This window comes from Cyanistes caeruleus, unplaced genomic scaffold (genome assembly GCF_971803275.1).
Source record: "Cyanistes caeruleus unplaced genomic scaffold, bCyaCae1.hap1.1 HAP1_SCAFFOLD_87, whole genome shotgun sequence".
Lineage (NCBI taxonomy): Eukaryota > Metazoa > Chordata > Aves > Passeriformes > Paridae > Cyanistes > Cyanistes caeruleus.
Window position 1 is genome coordinate 998,517 of NW_028255892.1, and position 18,418 is coordinate 1,016,934.

The 18,418-nt window shown below is 48.7% G+C and overlaps 2 protein-coding genes across 2 annotated transcripts in view; both read right to left on the reverse strand.

The window, feature by feature from the left end:
* The window catches only part of LOC111942164 (uncharacterized), a 360,854-nt gene that overhangs the window by 141,565 nt on the left and 200,871 nt on the right, over positions 1-18,418 (reverse strand). The gene's annotated exons all lie outside the window — the stretch shown is intronic.
* Positions 7,093-10,244, reverse strand: LOC147646689 (serine/threonine-protein kinase PAK 3-like). Its single transcript, XM_086873089.1, has 5 exons — positions 10,201-10,244; positions 9,710-9,822; positions 9,000-9,117; positions 8,432-8,576; positions 7,093-7,118 (listed from the first exon to the last, which is right to left on the reverse strand). Exons 2-5 carry the CDS (start codon positions 9,769-9,771, stop codon positions 7,093-7,095), a joined length of 351 nt encoding a protein of 116 aa, XP_086729215.1. The 5' UTR covers positions 9,772-9,822; positions 10,201-10,244.

An 18,418-nucleotide genomic window follows, 5' to 3' on the forward strand; every position in this document is an offset into this window, starting at 1 on the left:
TTCGGGCGCCATTTGATGAGTTCGGCGGGAGACAAGCAGCACTCAATATGAATGATCAGCAAGTCTCCTTTATTGGCAACTCCAAACTCCCTATATAACATCAATAATTAGGCTCCTACATAGTGCAAAAGCAAGCTCATTATTGGGTATTTCGTTTAAGGACAACTCCACCTAGTTCCACCTTCTTGTGGTTGTTCATCTGTGCTGAATCCACATTCTTCTGATCACAGTGTCCTGTTCTCAGTTCACAGTTATCACTAAGGTCTTTCTGACATTGCAACATCTCATACCAACTACACTCTACTGATGTTTAATTCTTTCTCAGCTAATTGCTGCATGGGAACACGACCTATGTTAGCTAGCCACTCTTCCACACTGTTGAGCTTCGGGAGCCTCCCGGGAAGCACCAGCCCTCCCCAGCCCACCCTTGGTAGCACTTTTTCTATTCTCTCTGCTGACGATTTTATCCCCAAAACTGCCGTGGGAACGTTGTATCCAAGCTCATCCTCCAGTGCTGCACTTTCCTCCTGGGAATTCCCTGTGCAGGGAATGTGTCTGTGCTTTTCCCTGCTCTGTTCACTGACAAACAACCCTGAGCCCGTGGGACTGTCAGAGCTCCTTCATGCCATGAAATCAGGTTGTGTTTCTCATGGCATGTTCTGGAGGAGCTTTTCTTGGTGTGCCTTGTGCTGCTGGAAATGACACAAGAGCCAGGAGGGAACAGAAGCTGCTGCTGCCCGTTGGCTCAGGGCCAGGGAACCAAGTTGTGCTCCCGGGCAGTTGGGCCCTGCTGGAAGCAGAGCCGCGTTTCCCTTGAGCAGCTCAAGCTTGTGACAGCTCCAAACAGGAAACCTCAGCAGAAAACTCTTCCTCCAAACTCAGCTGCTTTCCCTCCTGCAGCTGTTTGGGAAAGAGCCTCAAAGCACAGACTCTGCTGGGAGCCATTGGTGCATTTCCTCCCTCCCGGCAGCAGCAGCTCCTGAGCCCTTCACGGGCTCCTGGCCCTTCCCAAACCCTTCAGCTCCCTTGGAACTCTCAGCAGTCACTAACATAGGTATTTCTTTCATATTTAAATTGCATTTAAACTTCTCTTTTTCTCTCCTCTCTATCTTTTTAATCTCCTCTTTATCTCCTTTAATCCCGTCAGCCCCAGTAGGATGGGGATGGAGTCTTGGGGTGTGTGTGGGATGAACTGAGGATCCAGCAGAGAAGGGCAAGGCAGAGGGGAGAGGACTCAGCCAACCCTTCTCCTGCTCTCTCCTCCCCCAGGCTCCAGCTAAAGCAAGTCAGACTGGAAAGGATCCCACAAATGCTGTGTTCTCCTCCCTCTGAGCTTGGCTGGGGATCCTCAGCTTAAGCCTGGTGCAGTGGCTGAGATTCTCTAATTTGATTTTTTGGCTAATGCACTAAATAATGTGGTGGGTTTAGCGCTGGCTGAAATCTCCAGGGCACTTACTCATTTCTCACTGTGAGATATGGATTAGGAGAAGGGAAAACCAGGCTTAAAAGTTAGAAGGAATAAAGAAACTTTATTAACAGGACTACAAGAATGAGAAACCAGAATAAAACTTACAGAATGCCTTTCCTCTCCTGAATAACTTTTGTTGTTTTTTTTTTTAACTGACAGCATAGAGATAGAACTTCGGATGTTAAAACAGTATTCATTACACAAGTTTTTTATTAGTTTTTGTAGGGAGAGGAGTTTTTTCTTATTGTATCATGAAGACTTTTTTACAAGAAACAGGTTTTGTGTGTTTTTTTATTTTTACAAATAGCAGGCATCTGGGAAAAAAATTTTCTATTGTGACATTTTTCTCATTTTTACAGCCCTCATAGAGGTGTGTCTATGGGTTATGAATTCATGGGGTGTTATTTTAAGGATGAGTTGTTTGAAGGCAGATGTTTTCTTCATTTGTTTTTCTGATCATCTCTGGAAACAGAAGTTTTCTACTTCTCTCCCTGGGTGCAATGGGCATGTTATTGTTTTTATTTATTTTCTGTTCAAGCTTTTAATGGGATTACAGTTATTTTAACATTTGTTTCATTAATGGATGCTTTTGTTTAGATTTATAGTTTTAATACTTTATTTTATACTTTTTTCATGAATTAAATGAGATATTTTAGTCTATCAATGATTATCCCTATGGCCTTACTAAATGATTATTTTAGTTTCAATTTCCATTTTTTCATTTCTTTTCTATCTGAGGTTTGGCCTTTTTTTTTACTGACTTTGATGTTTTTATGTTGTTTTTTTGTGTGTTATTATTTTGTCCTTTTCTGTCCCTGGAGAGATGAACAAGGTTTGTAGGTCTCATCCGTGTATTGAAAGGGTTAATATCTTGCCAAGGCTCATAATCTTCCTAGTGTTCCAAATAAATAGGTACTGTGAGGGATACATATCACAGGTGAGCACCCACTGCACAATCTGCTTTGGATTAAATGCCATCTCCGTCTTCATCAGCTCACAGTCACTGTGACACTATTCCTGCATGGAAGAAACAGGCTGGGATGGCCCTTTCTGCTTTTGGTCCTTTTATTGGCAAATGAAATATTCTATTTGAAAACATTCAAACCTTAGAGTTTCTTTGTATTTTCACCTGAAAATGCTGCCAGCCGAGGTTCCCAAGTGTGTGGTACGTGTTTGTGTGCACAGAGCAAAGGTGTCAGCCTGTGTGCGTGGCCCGGGTGTCTGTCAATGTCCATTGAAGCAGACGGCTGGAAGGGGGCTCTGCCCGCCCTGCGCTGCTCCGGGGCTGGGGCTGGGCTGGCAGAGGCTGCAGAGCGCTCTGAGAGGCACAGCCTCAGCCCCGGCCGGCATCTTGTGCACGGTGGCACAGCCTCAGCCCCGGCCGCCATCTTGTGCACGGTGGCACAGCCTCAGCCCCGGCCGCCATCTTGTGCACGGTGGCACAGCCTCAGCCCCGGCCGCCATCTTATGCACGGTGGCACAGCCTCAGCCCCGGCCACCATCTTGTGCACGGTGGCACAGCCTCAGCCCCGGCCGCCATCTTGTGCACGGTGGCACAGCCTCAACCCCGGCCGCCATCTTGTGCATGGTGGCACAGCCTCAGCCCCGGCCGCCATCTTGTGCATGGTGGCAGCTCTGAGGGCTGTGCGAGGGACGCTCTTCCCCAGCGCTGTTGCACGTCCTTTCCTTTCCCGGGATGGCATTTGGAAATATTTCTTTGGCCCTATCAATACACAACTCACTGTCTTACTCACTTCATGCTTAGAAGGTTCTAAGAAGAAAATGAAAAGCATAGTGTGATTACGATGAGCAAAACGTAATCAAGAAAACAGTACTCCATAGTGTAGGGCCTACAGAGCAGGGATTTGTTTATTCAATGCCAGGAGTGAGGAGGAAAGCTCCACCACAAACTCACTTGTCCATTCTTTGCACAGGACAAGCTTTTAAACTTTTTTAACTTGATGGGCACATTCTATTTTCCTAAGCTTCATATTTTCTAATTCCGTGATTATGGAAGCCCTTGCAGCAGGGCTCTGCACGAGATAGTTGTCAGCCTCCTGGTGGTTGTTTTGGATGAAGGCTCAGGAGCTACCTGAATTCAAAAGCCCTGTTTGTTACACTTCAACACTTCCCTTTTCTGGGAATTCAGCACAAACTTATAGTCAGTAAGTTCTGCAAGTTCTCTTGCTGCGTGAGGCCACATTGTGTCTTTCATTCAGCAATTCATGAAGAAAACACAAATTGCCTACTGAGACCCTTCTGCTCCCTCCCAAATCACTACTCAAGAAGAAGCCTCAGGCACATGCCCATAGTCCCTCTCTGCCAGCAGCTCCGAGCTGCATTGCACAGTGCTTGCTGTGCCCCAGAGAGCACCAAGCAGGCTGGCCTGGTGCCCCTGAATATTTCTGCAAAGTCCTCTGCATTTCACACCTTTGCTGTGGCTCAGTGCAGAGCTCCAGGATTGCAGGCGCTTGGTCCCAGAGCTGTGTGAGGCAGTGGCTCGTGCAGATGTGCCCTGACTTGCTGTCAGTGCCTCACGCTGGCCTCGGTTCCCCTGGCAGAAATGCCGTGCCTGAAGGACACTGCCCTGTGCTGGAGCCTGCGGAGCAGCCCGGCTCCCTCCCCCTGTGCCCAGAGTGCTGCACACACTGCTGACCATTGCCAGCAGTTCCAGGGCAGGCGGCAGAAGAGCAGCAATGGTCAGGCAGGGCAGCAGCCCTGGGCTGCTCTTTGCCTTTCTCTCCTCCTGTGCAGACTCCAGACAGCCCATGGCACCAGTGTGTGCTGTGCCCAGCACGGCGCCGCTTCCCCTCAGGAGCAGCCAGCTGCCAGCTTGGCTCTGAGAGCGGAGGATTTGCCTGGGGCCAGCAAGAGGCAGCCAGGGCCAGGCTGCTGCCTCTTGCAGCTCCAAGGGCCTCCTTCCAGCCTGCCTCTGCCGAGGCTCAGGCTTCTCTGGGCTCTGTCAGGGCTCTGCTGGGGCTCCAGCCTGGCCAAGGCCGGGCCCGCTCTCACCTCACAGTCGCTGACAGCTCTGCACCACAGGAGACCTTGCACAGCACCCTCACTGCTCTTTCTGCTTTCTCTCTTCAGCCAGACTCTCCTCCAGCCAAAGAGATTTCTCTTAGGGATACAAATCCAAGTGGCAGGAGCCCAAATAGTCTCGAGTCACATCTGCACAGCCTGCATCTGCACAGGATGTTTGTGTTGCACTGCTCCTCCTTTGGTTTTTCCTGCAAATGCCATTGCTGTTTCTGCCTCAAATAGAAATGCCAGAGCTGGGCAAAACTTGGCCAGTTGGCCATATTCCAAAGGCAGTGTGGTCTGGAGAGGATGAATGAAGAGGAGCCTTCCCCCCTTACAAACTGTACCAAAGAAGCCATCAATGTCACTTTCCACCTCTAAGAAAAAACTGACAATTCAGGAGGAAATGTTGAGCTTTCTCACAGGGTCAGAAGGAGAGAAATGTTCCAAAGGAGTTGAGATTTTAGAAATTTTATTTAAAATCCTACTCTACAATCCTACACTACAAACCTACACTACCATCCTGCACTACAATCCTACTCTATAATCCTATTCTACAATCCTACTCTGCAGTCCTACTCTGTAATCCTACTCTAAGTTTTTCATGGAGAAGACAGTTTATAAATTGATTGTTGCATTCCTGCCTCCTCCTTCCACTTCTTCACGGCAACGATGAGAGGTGCCAAGCTGGACCCAGGCATGGCCGATGTTATAAATTGATGCTGCAGAAAGGAAAATAAAACAACAAGAAAGCATGATTTTCCAAGCTAAGAGCTTCAAAGGCAGGGGAATACTTTTGAAATGGAAAGGGGATTGAGTCAGAGTAGGTCAGGGGCATGGGGCAAGAGTGGCACAGGTTGCCCCAAGAGCTGGTAGGTGGCCCACCCCTGGAAATATCTGAGGTGTGAGTATCCTGATCTCTTGAAAGATGTCCCTGCTCATTGCAGGACACAGACTAGATGACCTTTCCATGTCCCTGTGAGTTAGTTTGAGATGAATTGACATTTAGGGAAAGAAGTAAGAAACCCCGCACGGAAGTGATTTCTTTGAGAGAAGCTGCTGGGAGCTTCCTCTGTGCCTGAGACAGGCCAATGGCTGGCTAGTTCTGAGAACTGACAACATTTTGCACCATTTAGAAATGAGATGCGCCTCTGTGATGATGCACATTTTGAAAACCACCAGCCCAGGCACTGGCCCTCTTTGCTTCCGGAGCCCGAAGGTAACGGAGCTCTGGTGAGGCCGGCCCTGCTCGCCCACGGCCTGTGCTCCTGGGGGAGGCCGGGCCAGAGCCCAGCGGCTCCCGGGCGGGGGATGGAGGCTGCGGGACCCCAGCCCCAGGCTGGGCCAGGCCACGGCTGCTGACATCTTGCCCACACTAAACCCTCTCCCCGGCGTGCAGCGACGGCTCCAGGCCGAGCCTCCCCTCCCAGCGGCTCCCGGGCAGAGAGAGGGGCTCAGCACAGCCTGAAATCCAACACCGTGACTGCCATGACCTGGGTGAGATTGAACCCTTTCACTGCACAGGTGAGACCTTTCTTATTCTTGTGGGCCTGCTAATAAAATTTGTTATTCCTTTGAAGTTTGAAGCCTGTTTTGCCCTTCTCCTAATCCAGAGCTCCCAGCAAGAAATGAGTAAGTGCCCTGGTGATTTTAGCCAGCGCTAAAACCCAGCACTCCCTGCCAGCCCAGCCCAGTCTAGGATTCCTCCCCACTGTCAGCTGAACAGCACCAAGGTTGGAAGTGAGGAGGATGGGGGCTCATCTGATGCCTTGGATTTCAGTGGAGGAGGAGCCCATCCCTGGGACACTGTTTCACCTGCAGCCCTTTTGGCATTTTACCTGCAGCAGCTCCTTGGCAGACCAGCGCTGCGCCTCGCCTTTCTGCAGGCAGCAGCTCAGGAAGTCACGCAGCAAAGGCGAGAATTGCTCGGGCTGCCGCAGCTGTGGGCTCCCTTCTGTGGCTATGTGGAATTTAGCCTGGAGAAAAAGGAAACACAAGGCTCCACCTGCTTCTTTCCCATCTGGAACTGCTCTCCCAGAGCCCATTGTTTAAGCTCCACTCTGCAGTGGCAGTTTTTGCCCTGGCAGAGAGGCAGACATGACTTTCCTGTAGCATTTGGATGACGACTTTCCTGTATCATGAAAAAACCCAAGCCCCAAAGCCACAGCTTTGCTAACATCCAGCAGATCTTGCCTTGGCAGCTGATTTCATTGCCTGATCTAGTTAGTGGCAACTACATCAGCAAATACATGTTTCCTTCTTGGAGGATTCCCAGCAGCTTGGCAGCCTTTTTGGAAGAGGGATTTTGCTATTCTAACTAACTGTACTATTTCCAAGGATTCTTACATGAAAAGAATCTCTGCAGTGCTTGTTGGTCCCTTAAGCACAGCTGCCATAAAACAAAACTCATCCAGCTTATTGTCTTGTTCTTGAAAATGATGGTAATTGGAAGAAAAGAAAGGAAATGCAGCAGGTGTTCCTCAGGGAAGGAAACAAACCTTTGGAATCTCATTTTCAACACAGACACATTAAGATGCCTCCACAAATGTATTGGGTTGAAAATGCCTGTTTGGGCACACAGGAGCCACCTGCAGCTCTGTCTCTCAGCACTCTGAAAATTTCCGGTTCCCTTATGTGGCAAAAGGAAAATATTCATGGTGAAATCAGAAGTGTCACCCCTGTGGTAAGCCTGTGCTCGTTGGATTCTCAAGTCAGTGCATTAACGCTGTGCCCATCCCAGAAAGTGCCAGGAAACAAACAGGAGGTTTTGGCAGGCTCTCCCCGTCACCAGGCTCCAGCTTGGTGATATGGAGAAAGTGGCTTGGGTTATGAAAGAAGGTGGTCACTGAGTGTCTCAGCAGCACTGCATAAGAAGCAGAAGAGACTCTGGCTTTACAGCCTCATCTCTGGGTTTCAGACAAGTTTCCCTGTGAGAAGAATGGGGCTGCACTTCTTCTCTCAAAAGCACTGTTTTAGAAACTTGGTTTGGTTTGAGTTTCTTTGCTTCATTTCTGGAAAGATAACAGCAGCTCTGAGATGCTTGTTTCCTATTCTTGGGGCCATCTACACAGCCAAAAGAGCTGGAACGACTTCTAAGGCAAAGCAAAATGCTGCCTGAGAATGGAGATGGTTTGGGCGAGGTAAGGCTTGAGTTCCCCCAGTGCTGCAACCAAAGCTCCAGCAGATGCTGATGTGCTGCAGGGACATTTGTAGAAGGGGCCTTGGTGGAAGTACTTCAAGCAGATGGTCATGGGATTTTGTGCAGTGAGCAGAGAACCCGGGACAGGTGAGAAAGACAGCGGGATCAGAGAGTATTTGCTCCTTACCGATTGAGCAGTGAAACTGTCATAAGGAGTTTTTTGTTCGGCCATTTCAATTGCCACAATTCCAAAAGACCACACGTCCACTTTGGGGCCATATGGTTGACGCTTCACCACTTCAGGTGCCATCCACCAAGGAGTCCCGGTCACCGAGCACCGCTGATTTTGCTCAGGGGTGAGCTGAGCAGAAAGGCCAAAATCAGCTGAGGAGAAAGCAAAATACTCTTTTAATTTTAATACTCTCAATTAGGAAGCCAAGGCAAAGAATTCCCCGGTAGAAGTTTGAGAATGTGCACTTGAATTTCCTGGACAACACTCCCTGCTCTCTTTCCTTAGGGCTTTAGCCAAGGAAATATGAATTGGCTACTTCAAACATCCCCCCATTTCTTACACTTCCTCCAGCAGTGCCTTTTGTTCCCCTGAAGGTTTAGATTGCAGCTCCCTCCCTCTGGAAGGAACACACACAGACACACACAGAGCAATAGCACTCTTGGCTGCTTGTGGTTCCTTGTCATAGCTGTGTGCACCCTGCAACTGTGCCTTCAGCCCACAGCAGGGGGGACCCCTGCACTGCCAGCAGCAGCATTTTTGGGGAGCTGGCAGTCACTGAAAGCAGCCCCACACCCCCCATTCCTGGAAGGCTGAAGCTGAGCAAGAATACACTGACCCAGCTTGACAGAGCCGTCGGTTCTGAGAAGGATGTTGTTGCTCTTGACATCTCGATGGATCACGTGGTTGGAGTGAAGAAAATCCAGTCCTTGCAGGCACTGAGAGAGAAAAGAGAACCAGGGGGGCAAAAAGTAGTGCTGTGAGTTCATCGCACAAGCAAGGAAACAGCTGTGGAAGGTTCCCTTTGCAGGGGAATGGGGAGGAATGGCAGAACACAGCGCCATTGAGAGCAAGAGCCTGCTGCTCCCACAGTAGCAGAGCAGCACCTTTCTCAGTGGAGAACTGCAAATGCCAATGCAAGAGACAGAGCTAGAATACAAGAGCAGGGGATAAGAGTACAGGAAGTGAGTCCAGGGAGTGTAGGGGCACTGGCAGACAGTTCCCTTGAGATGCTCTTGCTTGCCCATAGCCGAGCAGCAGCACAGAAACCAAGCTTGGCCCATGAAATCACTCCCATTCTGAGCCCCTGTTTCCCAGACAATGCAGCTCAAGGCCTTGGAAGCACAGATGGGATCCCTGACCTCCCGACTGACAGCTGCAATCTCTCCTTCAGACATTTGAATCTCGTCAATGAGATCTCTCAGAGTGCCTCCGTCCATGTACTCCATCACCAGCCAGAATTCCTCATGCACAAGGTAGCTGAAAAAAGGAAACAAGGCCATGCAGGTGAACATGCACGGCTAGGTTGGTTTTTTGCTTGAGTCTTGTTTCTGGGTCCCTTGGAGACAAGGGCAGAAGAAAAGGCATAGACATTGCCTCTAGGCTGTGCAGTGTTTGCAGTCTGTGCTGTCTCAAGGAGAAAGGCAGTTTAGGAAGAGCCCAGATAAAAAACCTGTCACGCATGGCATTTCTGGAAATAAGCACCTAGTCTTCCCGGCATGCACAGCAATGGAAAAGAGGGGCAACAATGCAAGGGCAATCCTCTCTTGGATGGTTCATCAGCATTTAAGAAACTTGAAAAACTCAAGCCCAAAGAACTGTGGAGGCAATGAACTTAGAAGGTATTGAATTCTTAAGATAGGGCTGATGCAGGGTTTTGAACAATTTTCAGTCTGCATTTGCCAGGGTGGATTCATGCAGACAAAATGCAGTCTCTTCCCATCCATTGGAGATAAGTAGAGAAATAATCATTAACAACTCTATTTCCTGCCACTGACCAAAGTGGGGTTTTAAGCTCTCATGCTTGTAGTATGTAAAGAAACATTCAAGGGATAGGACGGTGACCACTCACCTGGCTAAGTAATTCACGATCCTGGGACTCCTATTACTCTCCATGATCCTGATTTCATTCATGGTTAGTATCTTCCTACTCACTCCTTGCACATTTATTTTCTTTATGGCCACCTCAAATGACATTGAAAAGGAGTAATTTGAGAAAACTGATAGCATGAGACCACAACACACATGGAGCAAGTGATTTTGGAATGGCACAGCCAAGCTGTGCCAAAGTGCCTTGTGATTAGACCTCATCACCAGAGTAATTAGGGAGTGACATTCCAACAGCCCATTTCTCTGTGCCCTTGGGGGCCAGTTACAGGACATGTGGCCACTGGCGATTTGCCTTGTCCACAAAGCCTGTTCCAAGTGCAATTTGCAGGCTGGCTCCAGTCTGTGCTTCTTGTGCCTTTTCAGCACAGCTCTCCTCAAAGCTCCAGCCACAGCTGTCAGCAGTGGGGAAAGGCCTGGAGAGCAGCAGAGGCTGCAGGGGCTGTTGACATTTACCTCTCCTCCTGTTGCAATGTCAAGTGCTCTGGAAACCTCTCCAAAACCCCTAGAAACAAAACAGCAGCAAAGAAAGGAGAAGCCATTTAGATCTTGCAGTGGAAGCCAGTCCAGACAGGAGAGCTCTGCTGTAAATGCCTAAAAGCTGCAGGTTGCAGGAGGGGTCTGCCAGAAGGCAGATGATGCATTTTCCCCTCAAGTGCCTGGGCACTGGGCCTGTTCCTGAAGCCTTGGGCTTTACTGCCTCAGCTCCAAAAGGCAGCTTATTCCTTCATCTCGGATATCAGCTTCTAAACTGTGCAATTCTAATCCTGAGCACGGAGTATTTCCTTTAGCAAACTCTTGGAGAGAAATGTTCCTGAGAACTGTTATCTGACAGCTCTCCTTGGGGGTAGGTTGTGCTTTCAGGCAAGCAAGATTCTTCTCCTTTCATTAGTGTGGGCAGATGATTTGGAGACATCCAAAAATGTGAAGGAAATGAATCCTGAGCTGTCCCACACTTGAGAGACAAGCAGATTTACCAGGTTCTGTTCCTTGCTGCAGGCAAGACCTTGGCAGCATGGAGATGTATTTGACAATGCCTTCTGAGCACACTTGACAAATTCTGGCCAGTACTGAGAGATGGGGCAGACTAAGCCCGCTGTCTAAACATGTGGACAACTTGTCTGACTTCCCACTTGATGGATATTCCACCAGTGAAACCCCTGGCCCATGGCTGTGTAGAAGTGACTGTGGTTGGACTCACCCGCTGCCAAGACTTTCCAGTTCAATGTATTTTGTGATGGGATTTTCCTTGTTCACCATCCTCCCTGAGGGAAACAAAATGCAAGATGCTGACTTTCAGGCAGAGATCCCAACTTGCAGGAGATGCCAAAGGCAGCCCCGCTGTCTGGGGCTCTGAACCCTCTGTGGTCAGCTGGGCAGCAAGCACAGCAGCAACAAGACAGGCAGTTGTGCAGTACAAATGGGCAGCAGAGAGACTGATTTTGTCCAGTCCTTGGAAGGAAATGAAGCGCAGAGAGCACAGCAGGGCACAGCACAAGGCTGGCAAAGGCCAAGCATGAGCACTGACAAGCAATGGCAAGAAGACACAGCCAGCCTGAGCCCCTGACAAGCTGTGGCCCCCGTTCAGGACACAACAGCATTGCCTTGGAGATCAGACACAGCCAGGTGCAGATCAAGGCCCTTTTGTGTGCCAGCAGGTGAAGGTAGACACCAAATCAGCTGGGATCTTTTCTCAGCCCCACCAGGTCTTTTCTGAGAGCACAGCACTGGCAGCTGTTATGGGCAAGAAGCAGATTAAATGGGTTGTGCTGCAGAATCACAGAGGGCTTGATGTGTTTTCCCAGAGACTGATCTGAGCAGGGCTTGGGCCAATAGGTAGGATTCTAAGAGTCATGGGAATGGCTGGGAATCAGGGATGAAAAAGTGCCATGGATCTGAGGAATACACAGCACAGGGGCTGCAGGCTCGCTCCTGAGAAATGCCTGCAGTGCTGTTTTATCTGATCACACCATGTGGATGTGTCTCTTGGACACATCTTTAGAAAAATAAAACTAGGATATTAATTACAGATTGTTATACAAGTATCTGTTTCTTCATTGTGGGCCCAATGAAAACATCTCTTTCTCTCTGTTTCTGCTGTCACCTGATGTTCTTTCAAAGGAGTCCTCACTGACAAAAATACAGCATTCTCATAAAAACCTTGTAGATGTAGTAGAGGCAATAAAAACAGTCCTAAAAATGACACCAGTAAGACACATGGGGCAGAACAGCTCTTTCAGGATGGAGAAAAAAAAAACTACCAAAAAACCACCAAAACCAAAACAAAAATCTATAAAAAACACCACACAGAAAACAGAACCACAACAAAAAGACAAAATCCCAAATCAGTTTCTGTGAAGTCTTTTGGTGCTGACAACAGGTGGGAAGTCGGGAGTCTAAGGAGAATTTAGGAATTAAATACTCTGTTCAGTTTGGCCACTAGCACACAGAACTTGCATAGATCATTTGCTAGGCCACAGCCTCCTGCTGATCCAAGAACAATTCCTGCTTCTGCCTTTAGTGGCAAGGGAATGCCAGGCAAAGCCGAGCCAGTCCAAGCTGCCCTCAGAGGCAGCAGGAACAGCCAGAGCGCTCTCTCGCTGCCTCAGAGCACAGCAGTTCCTGTGGGGAGTCCTAAATGTCTCTGGGACGCCAAAGTGAGGAGGATCATTTGCTACAGCTCTGCTGGCACGTGCACACAATACACTGTCCCTCAGACAAGAAATACACCAGACGTACTCAGTTGCTCCACGAAGTCTCCCTGGCTCTCCTGGAGCTGAGCAGCAGATGTGTCACTGCTGGAAATGGACAAACTGCCCCGGCTCCACTGCTCAGCTTGGGCAACAAAGTCTCCTTTAGATGCTGCTGCTGCTGCTGCTGCTACAGCAGATTGAATGGAAGAGCCTGTGTAGATCTGCGAGAAGAAAGGAGTTTGTGTCAGAAAGCTGGCTGGCAGAGATTACCCCGAGTTCCCTTTTCAAATGCAAGCCCTTAGGAAGTTGCTGTTAGCCACATGCAAAGCTCATCAACTGGATTTTTTGGATGCCCACTTCTGGAACCAAATGGTCAAAACGCAAGGTTGGTTTTAATCAAGTTGATGGCCAGTTTCATATTCCATTTTCCTGGATTTTCTGAAGGATGACTGCAACAACGACCATTGCACTTCCTCCCAAGGATCCCTTTCCCCCTCCAAGGGCTGCAGACACATTTGCAGCTCCTTGTTCTAATGTTGGAGCTCCTCCCCCTCAGTCCTCTTTTCCTGCACCATCTTCAGAAGGTGCTCAGCCTGCAGCACTTGTGCTTGGGACAGTACCTGTGCCTCCCGCCGACCTTGGGGCTCTTCATCAGCAGGCATTTGCTGGAAGCCTTCGCAGGCTGCCAGGTGAGATATCAACACGTCCACCTCAAGTCAAAGAGAACAAAGCAGTCAGAGACCACAGCTTGTCCCTGTGTGCCAAGGCTCATTGACTGTGAGCAAAGGGAAAGAGCAGGACAGCAGCAGATTCACCAAGGGATACAGACAGCTTGCAGCTTGTATTCCAAATCTGTCTGGGGGACTGTGTTCACTTGCAAAAAGCCCTGAAGAAACAAGGAGAGCAGGAGCAGGCCAGCAGGAATCCCTTGAGATGAGTGCTGGCAAAAGGGGCAAATGACTGGTGCCACTGTCCAGGGCAGCAGCTGAGATTGAGCACAGCAGGAAATGTCCTTCCAAGCAGCTGGGATAGACACTACAGCAGGATGGCACTGAGAGGCATCAGCCCAGCCCCCTGCTGCTCTGCAGAGGAAAGGCAAGAAGGGCAGAAAGCACCAGACTGCAGTGACTGCTGTGCCTATCGCTCTTTCACTCACTCGATTTTCTAGAGCCTCTTGCTGCTGAGCGAGGAGATCTAATTTCTCTTGGATGATTCTCCTTTCTTCCTCCAGCCTGTTCTCTCTTGCCCTGATCCTAGCCTCAGCTTCCTGCAGCTCTGCCAGAAGCTCCTCCTCGGAGGCCTGTGAAGAACGACAGAGAGGAATTTCCATGAGTGGAGTGTCTGCCTCACTTTCACTCACCTGGTTTCGTTGATTTCCTCTCTGCCAGTGGAGATTCATCTCCTCCTCGATGTTTCTCCTTTCTTCCTCAGGCCTCCTCTTCACTGCCATGATGGCCATCGGAGCTTCGGGCAGCTCTGCCTGGGGCTCTGCCTCGATGTTCTGTACACACAAATGGAGAGCAAGTGCCTGGGAGCTGCCCTTTTCAGGCCTGCCCTGCCACTCCTGCCCCTCTGACATCCACACTCTTGTTAGAAATCCTGCTCAGTCAGGAGACAAGGATGTGTGCAATTTGATCCTCTGCTGCAGGTCAGAGAGCCTCTATGGCCACCTCAGGATATGGAAGAGGACCAAGGTGTTTCTCCTCCCTCTTTTGTCAGCTGAGAATTCTGAGTGGCACTGACAGAGATCCTCAAAAGGCCCCACCAACAAATTAATTGACACACCCCTAGGGATGCCAATGAAGGAAGCCATGGGTCATGTAATGAATGTATGACCAAAGTCACCAAAAACCACCTAAACCATGGAATTGTCTCACCTCACTAGGACAGGCAGAAATTTATAGTTTAAACAGGGAGTGTCAGGACAGAAGAGGCAGGAGGAGGAAAACAGCTCTGAGGAGAAAAAACAACCATCTCTAAAGGGGTTCTTAGCAACACAAGACAGCACTCAAGGACTTGCAGCTTTGCCCCCACACTAGGCTCCAATGCAGTTTCCAAAGCTGCAGACTTCACCACAAAACGTATCAAGAGAAACTTGCCACTTGTGGATTTTGCCTCAGAAGAAGGGTTCAGAACTACACAGTTTGTTTCTTTGGCCACACAGGACAAGAATGGCCGGCCACAGCTTCATGGACAACACAATCATCTCATTGCAGCTTATCAAAAGCCAAAAGACAGGTGGCCTAAAAGACTCTGCAGAAGTGAAGAATTACTCCAGAAAACTGCAGAACACTTCTCCAGGTCATGCAGAGGTTTCCAAAAAGGGACAGCAAACAAAGCAAGCCCTGTGAGCCCCAGAAATGCCGTGTGAGCCCTTGGCCATGGCTTGGCAGAAGCCAAGAGACAGAGCTTCCCTGAGCCAAGCAGCCAGCTGCTCACCCGCAGGCAGCAGCGCTTTGGGGCCTCAGCACGACGGCTCAAAGCCCAATTTCCAGCTGCCATGGGATGGGGGAATGGCTGGGTGCTGGCAGGACTCCAGCACTCAGCATCCTCAGCCAGCAACAGCAAGTGCTGGCTGCTCAGAAACTTGCAGCTCTGCCTTGCACTAAAGACAGCAGCACCCAGCACTGGCACTTACTGTCTGGGCATGGTCAGGCTGGGCTGTGACCACAGCTGGAGGCTCGTGCTCCTTTTGCTCATTTTGCTCCTCTTTGGCCTCTTCTCCAGGAGCAGAGGGAGCCACAGCAGAGTCTGCTCTTGCTTCTGGGCTCTGTGGACAGATGGTGGAGTTAGGGACAGGCAGCTCCTATCATTTAGAACCTTATTTCTCTTCAGCTCTATTTCTACAACCAGCTCTACCAAGCACAAATCATCAGCTTTGATAGCAATGGGATTCTAAGTCTCTCCAAGTAAATTAAAATGGGTTAATTCAGCCAGGCTGCAAATAGCTCTGAATTAGAGAGTTCACCCTGGCTACTATCAGCAAGCAACGTTCTCTCTGCAAAGCTGAGCTTTGAGTTCTTTTAAAGCTCTGCAATGGAAAATTAGGAAATAGCCAACAATGCCTTTGCTATTGCTGTTGTAAACATGGAAATGGATCTTCTTTCAGCCCACCCAGCTGGCCCTCTGCACTCTACTGCCACAGGCCAAGCTCACAGTTCCCTGCACAATTCTGAAACACCAGGAACATCAAATGTTCCTTTCTGACTCACCTCAGGATCGGCACCTCTGAACACACGGCTCAGATGACCTGCAGTGGGCAAGGAAAATGAACCAAATTCTTTGAGAAAACTGGAGAGAACCGTGGCCTATTTAGAACAGCATCTGAGAAGATCTCCCAGTCTGCATTTTCAAAGGTGTCCTGCTTGACTGGTGTTGTTTAAAGCAGCAACTAAAAAATCACTAGGAAACTTACTTATTTCTGGCTGTGAGATATGGATTAGAACAAGAGCAAAACAGGCTTAAAACTTAAATGGAATAAAGAAAGTTTATTGACAAAAACTACAAGAATAAGAAACCAGAATAAAACTTCCAGAACAACCCTTTTCTCCCCCACTACCCAACCATTCTCTTGTTCACATGACAACATAGAGACAAAAAACTTTGGAACTTTGGTGTTTACAACAGTCCCAATTCCTGCTGGAGTCTTTTCATCAGTCTTTGTAGAGAAACAAAAGTCTTCTTCTGCTATCTATGGAGTTTTTCACATGAAAACTATCTTTCTTCATAGCTTTCTATTTCTCTGATGCCAGCTGCCCAGAAATCTGCCATCAGTTGTCTCCTCCCATTTCCCATCACTCTGAGGTGTGTTATGGGTCATGAGTCCAGGGATGTCATTTTTATGAATGAGTTATTCAAAGGCAAAAGTTCTCTTTATCTGTTTTTCTGAGCCCCCCTGGAAACAGAAGTTTTCTTTTTTGCTTCTTAAAAGACACAAATCTTCAACTATTACTTCTCCCCCTCTGTTCCAGCATCTCACAGTGTCACAACTACTTCATCATTTGCTCAAAATCCACACTTGGAAACTCTCCATTCCTCCCAATATACTCTGTCATGAATTAAAGGAGATTTTTTCAGAACACTACTGTCCATCTCCATAGCTTTAACAGAAAAATATTTCAGCTTATTAAAGCATCTCCTTCTTTCTCTTCCCCCTCTAAATTTAATTTGTTTCTTCACTCTCTTTGATGGGTTGATGGTTGATCACTCCCTCTCTCTCTCTCTGGAAAAAAAGGATTAATCTGCAAGTCTCATGCAGGTAGTAAAAGAGTTAAAATCTTGCTAAAGCTGCAGATGTTGATGGTGTCAGGTTTCAGTTCAGTGGCAGAAACTGCAAACCAAGTCAGGCCGGCCGGCTCCGTTTCTCCCCCCACCCCGCCCTCTGCAGCCTTGTCCGGCCTGGAGCGGGGGAGGAGGCCGAGACAGAGCCCTGTGACCTCGTCAGAAGCCAGAAACCAAAGAGAGCAAGAAATTCCCGGCCTCACATCTTCAGGTGGTGTTCACAGGTTGATCTCACTTCTCAATAGTTAAAACCGCTGCCAATTCTCACCCATGGCCAGGAATTAGTCAGGAGAAAAAACTCCCATCAGCCTCCAGCAGTTTCAACTTCCCGAGCTCTCAGAGCTATCTTAAAAGTAAAGTCACCCCAAGAGATTGAGCCAGCAAAGTGAGGAAATGACAGACTCTGCTGCCACAGGCTCTCCCGTGGAGGGAACAGAAGCCCTGCAAATGCTGCCCGCAGCCCCCTGTCTACAGACACCCTGTGTTTTGCTGAAGGTGTTGACAGGAGCTTTACCAAACCAGGGGCATCCTCATGGTCTTTGTGTTTCAATAGCAACCCGGTCACTAAGAAAGAGCAGGGAGACCTACAAAAGCCAGCTCAGGTTCCAGCCAGGGAAAACCTCTACTTACGTGCCAGGTTGGTCAGATAATAGCCAGAGTAGCCGATGACATAAATGGTGCAAACGGCAACAGCGAGCTGCTCCATCATTGTAGCACTGCTGTGCCAGTTTGCACACTCTGCTCCACCACAAAAACAAACAAGGCTCCTGTCAGTGTGCAGCTGCCCACTGACAAACGCCTCAAGCAGGAGGATGCTCCTGCACTGAGCAAGCCCAAGAGCTGCTCTGACCCTGAGGCCTTCCGTGCACCAAGGCAACCTTGGGATGTCACCACGACAAGGTGGCATCCATGCCCTGACATCACAAAGCCAATGCTCTGCGCTGCTCTGGGAATTGATGCAGAGCAACCCAACCTTCCCTACAGCAAACACAAAATTGCCTGGGAGCTTCTCCTCTGTCACAAAGTGTCACAAATCCTTTGGTGGGCTGTGGGAAATGACAGAAACTTCCACAGATACTGAAGGGTTTAATTTACAGCCTTGGAAGGAGCTTGGTTTCATGCAATGCTAAAGGTTCACAGACGTTGAGTCGAGAAATCATAAGCTTATGTTCCTATAGCTGCAAGTAAGAATATGCCATAAGTAAATAAGAAACTGCATTGAGTGAGATGGTGGAGAGATTTCAACTGTAATTGTGTGATTTTATAGAGTAAGCTATGAATCTAAATATTATCCTAAGAAGCACATGTGTGTAGGTGAGCTAGCAGTGTATTGGGTGAAAAGCAGACACAGTGCAGCAGAACTTGGCAAAGGTGAAAGGTGATTAAGTAATAATAAACTCCATGTCAGCTGTCCATTGGGCCAAAATGTGATATATTGCTGTGTAACAAAGAAACTCGTGACTACCTTTGAGCTATGGCCCACTTGTTACCCCTCCAAAATCTCATGCCTTCAGACTGAGACCTTTTCTGATGCATTCCAGCAATAAATCGACTTAACAGCACCAGTGGTCCCACCGCTCATTATTTACAGCCTGACAATGGGCCAAACCCTGTTGTTCAAGAGATCCAAGAGTAACTCCAAGACTGACCGGTGGAGAGAGAAAACAAAGAGAACTTGTCCTAAGAGAACAAAGGTTGCT

What these genes read in the sequence shown, in the direction of transcription:
- LOC147646689 (XM_086873089.1), bottom strand. Translation starts at nt 9,771, where the DNA reads ATGAATGAAATCAGGATCATGGAGAGTAATAGGAGTCCCAGGATCGTG. An exon ending in ATCGTGAATTACTTAGCCAG is followed by an intron (nt 9,118 to 9,709) that starts GTGAGTGGTCAC and finishes TCCTTTTTTCAG; the next exon opens with CTACCTTGTGCATGAGGAAT. An exon ending in TTGCAGCTGTCAGTCGGGAG is followed by an intron (nt 8,577 to 8,999) that starts GTCAGGGATCCC and finishes TTTCTCTCTCAG; the next exon opens with TGCCTGCAAGGACTGGATTT.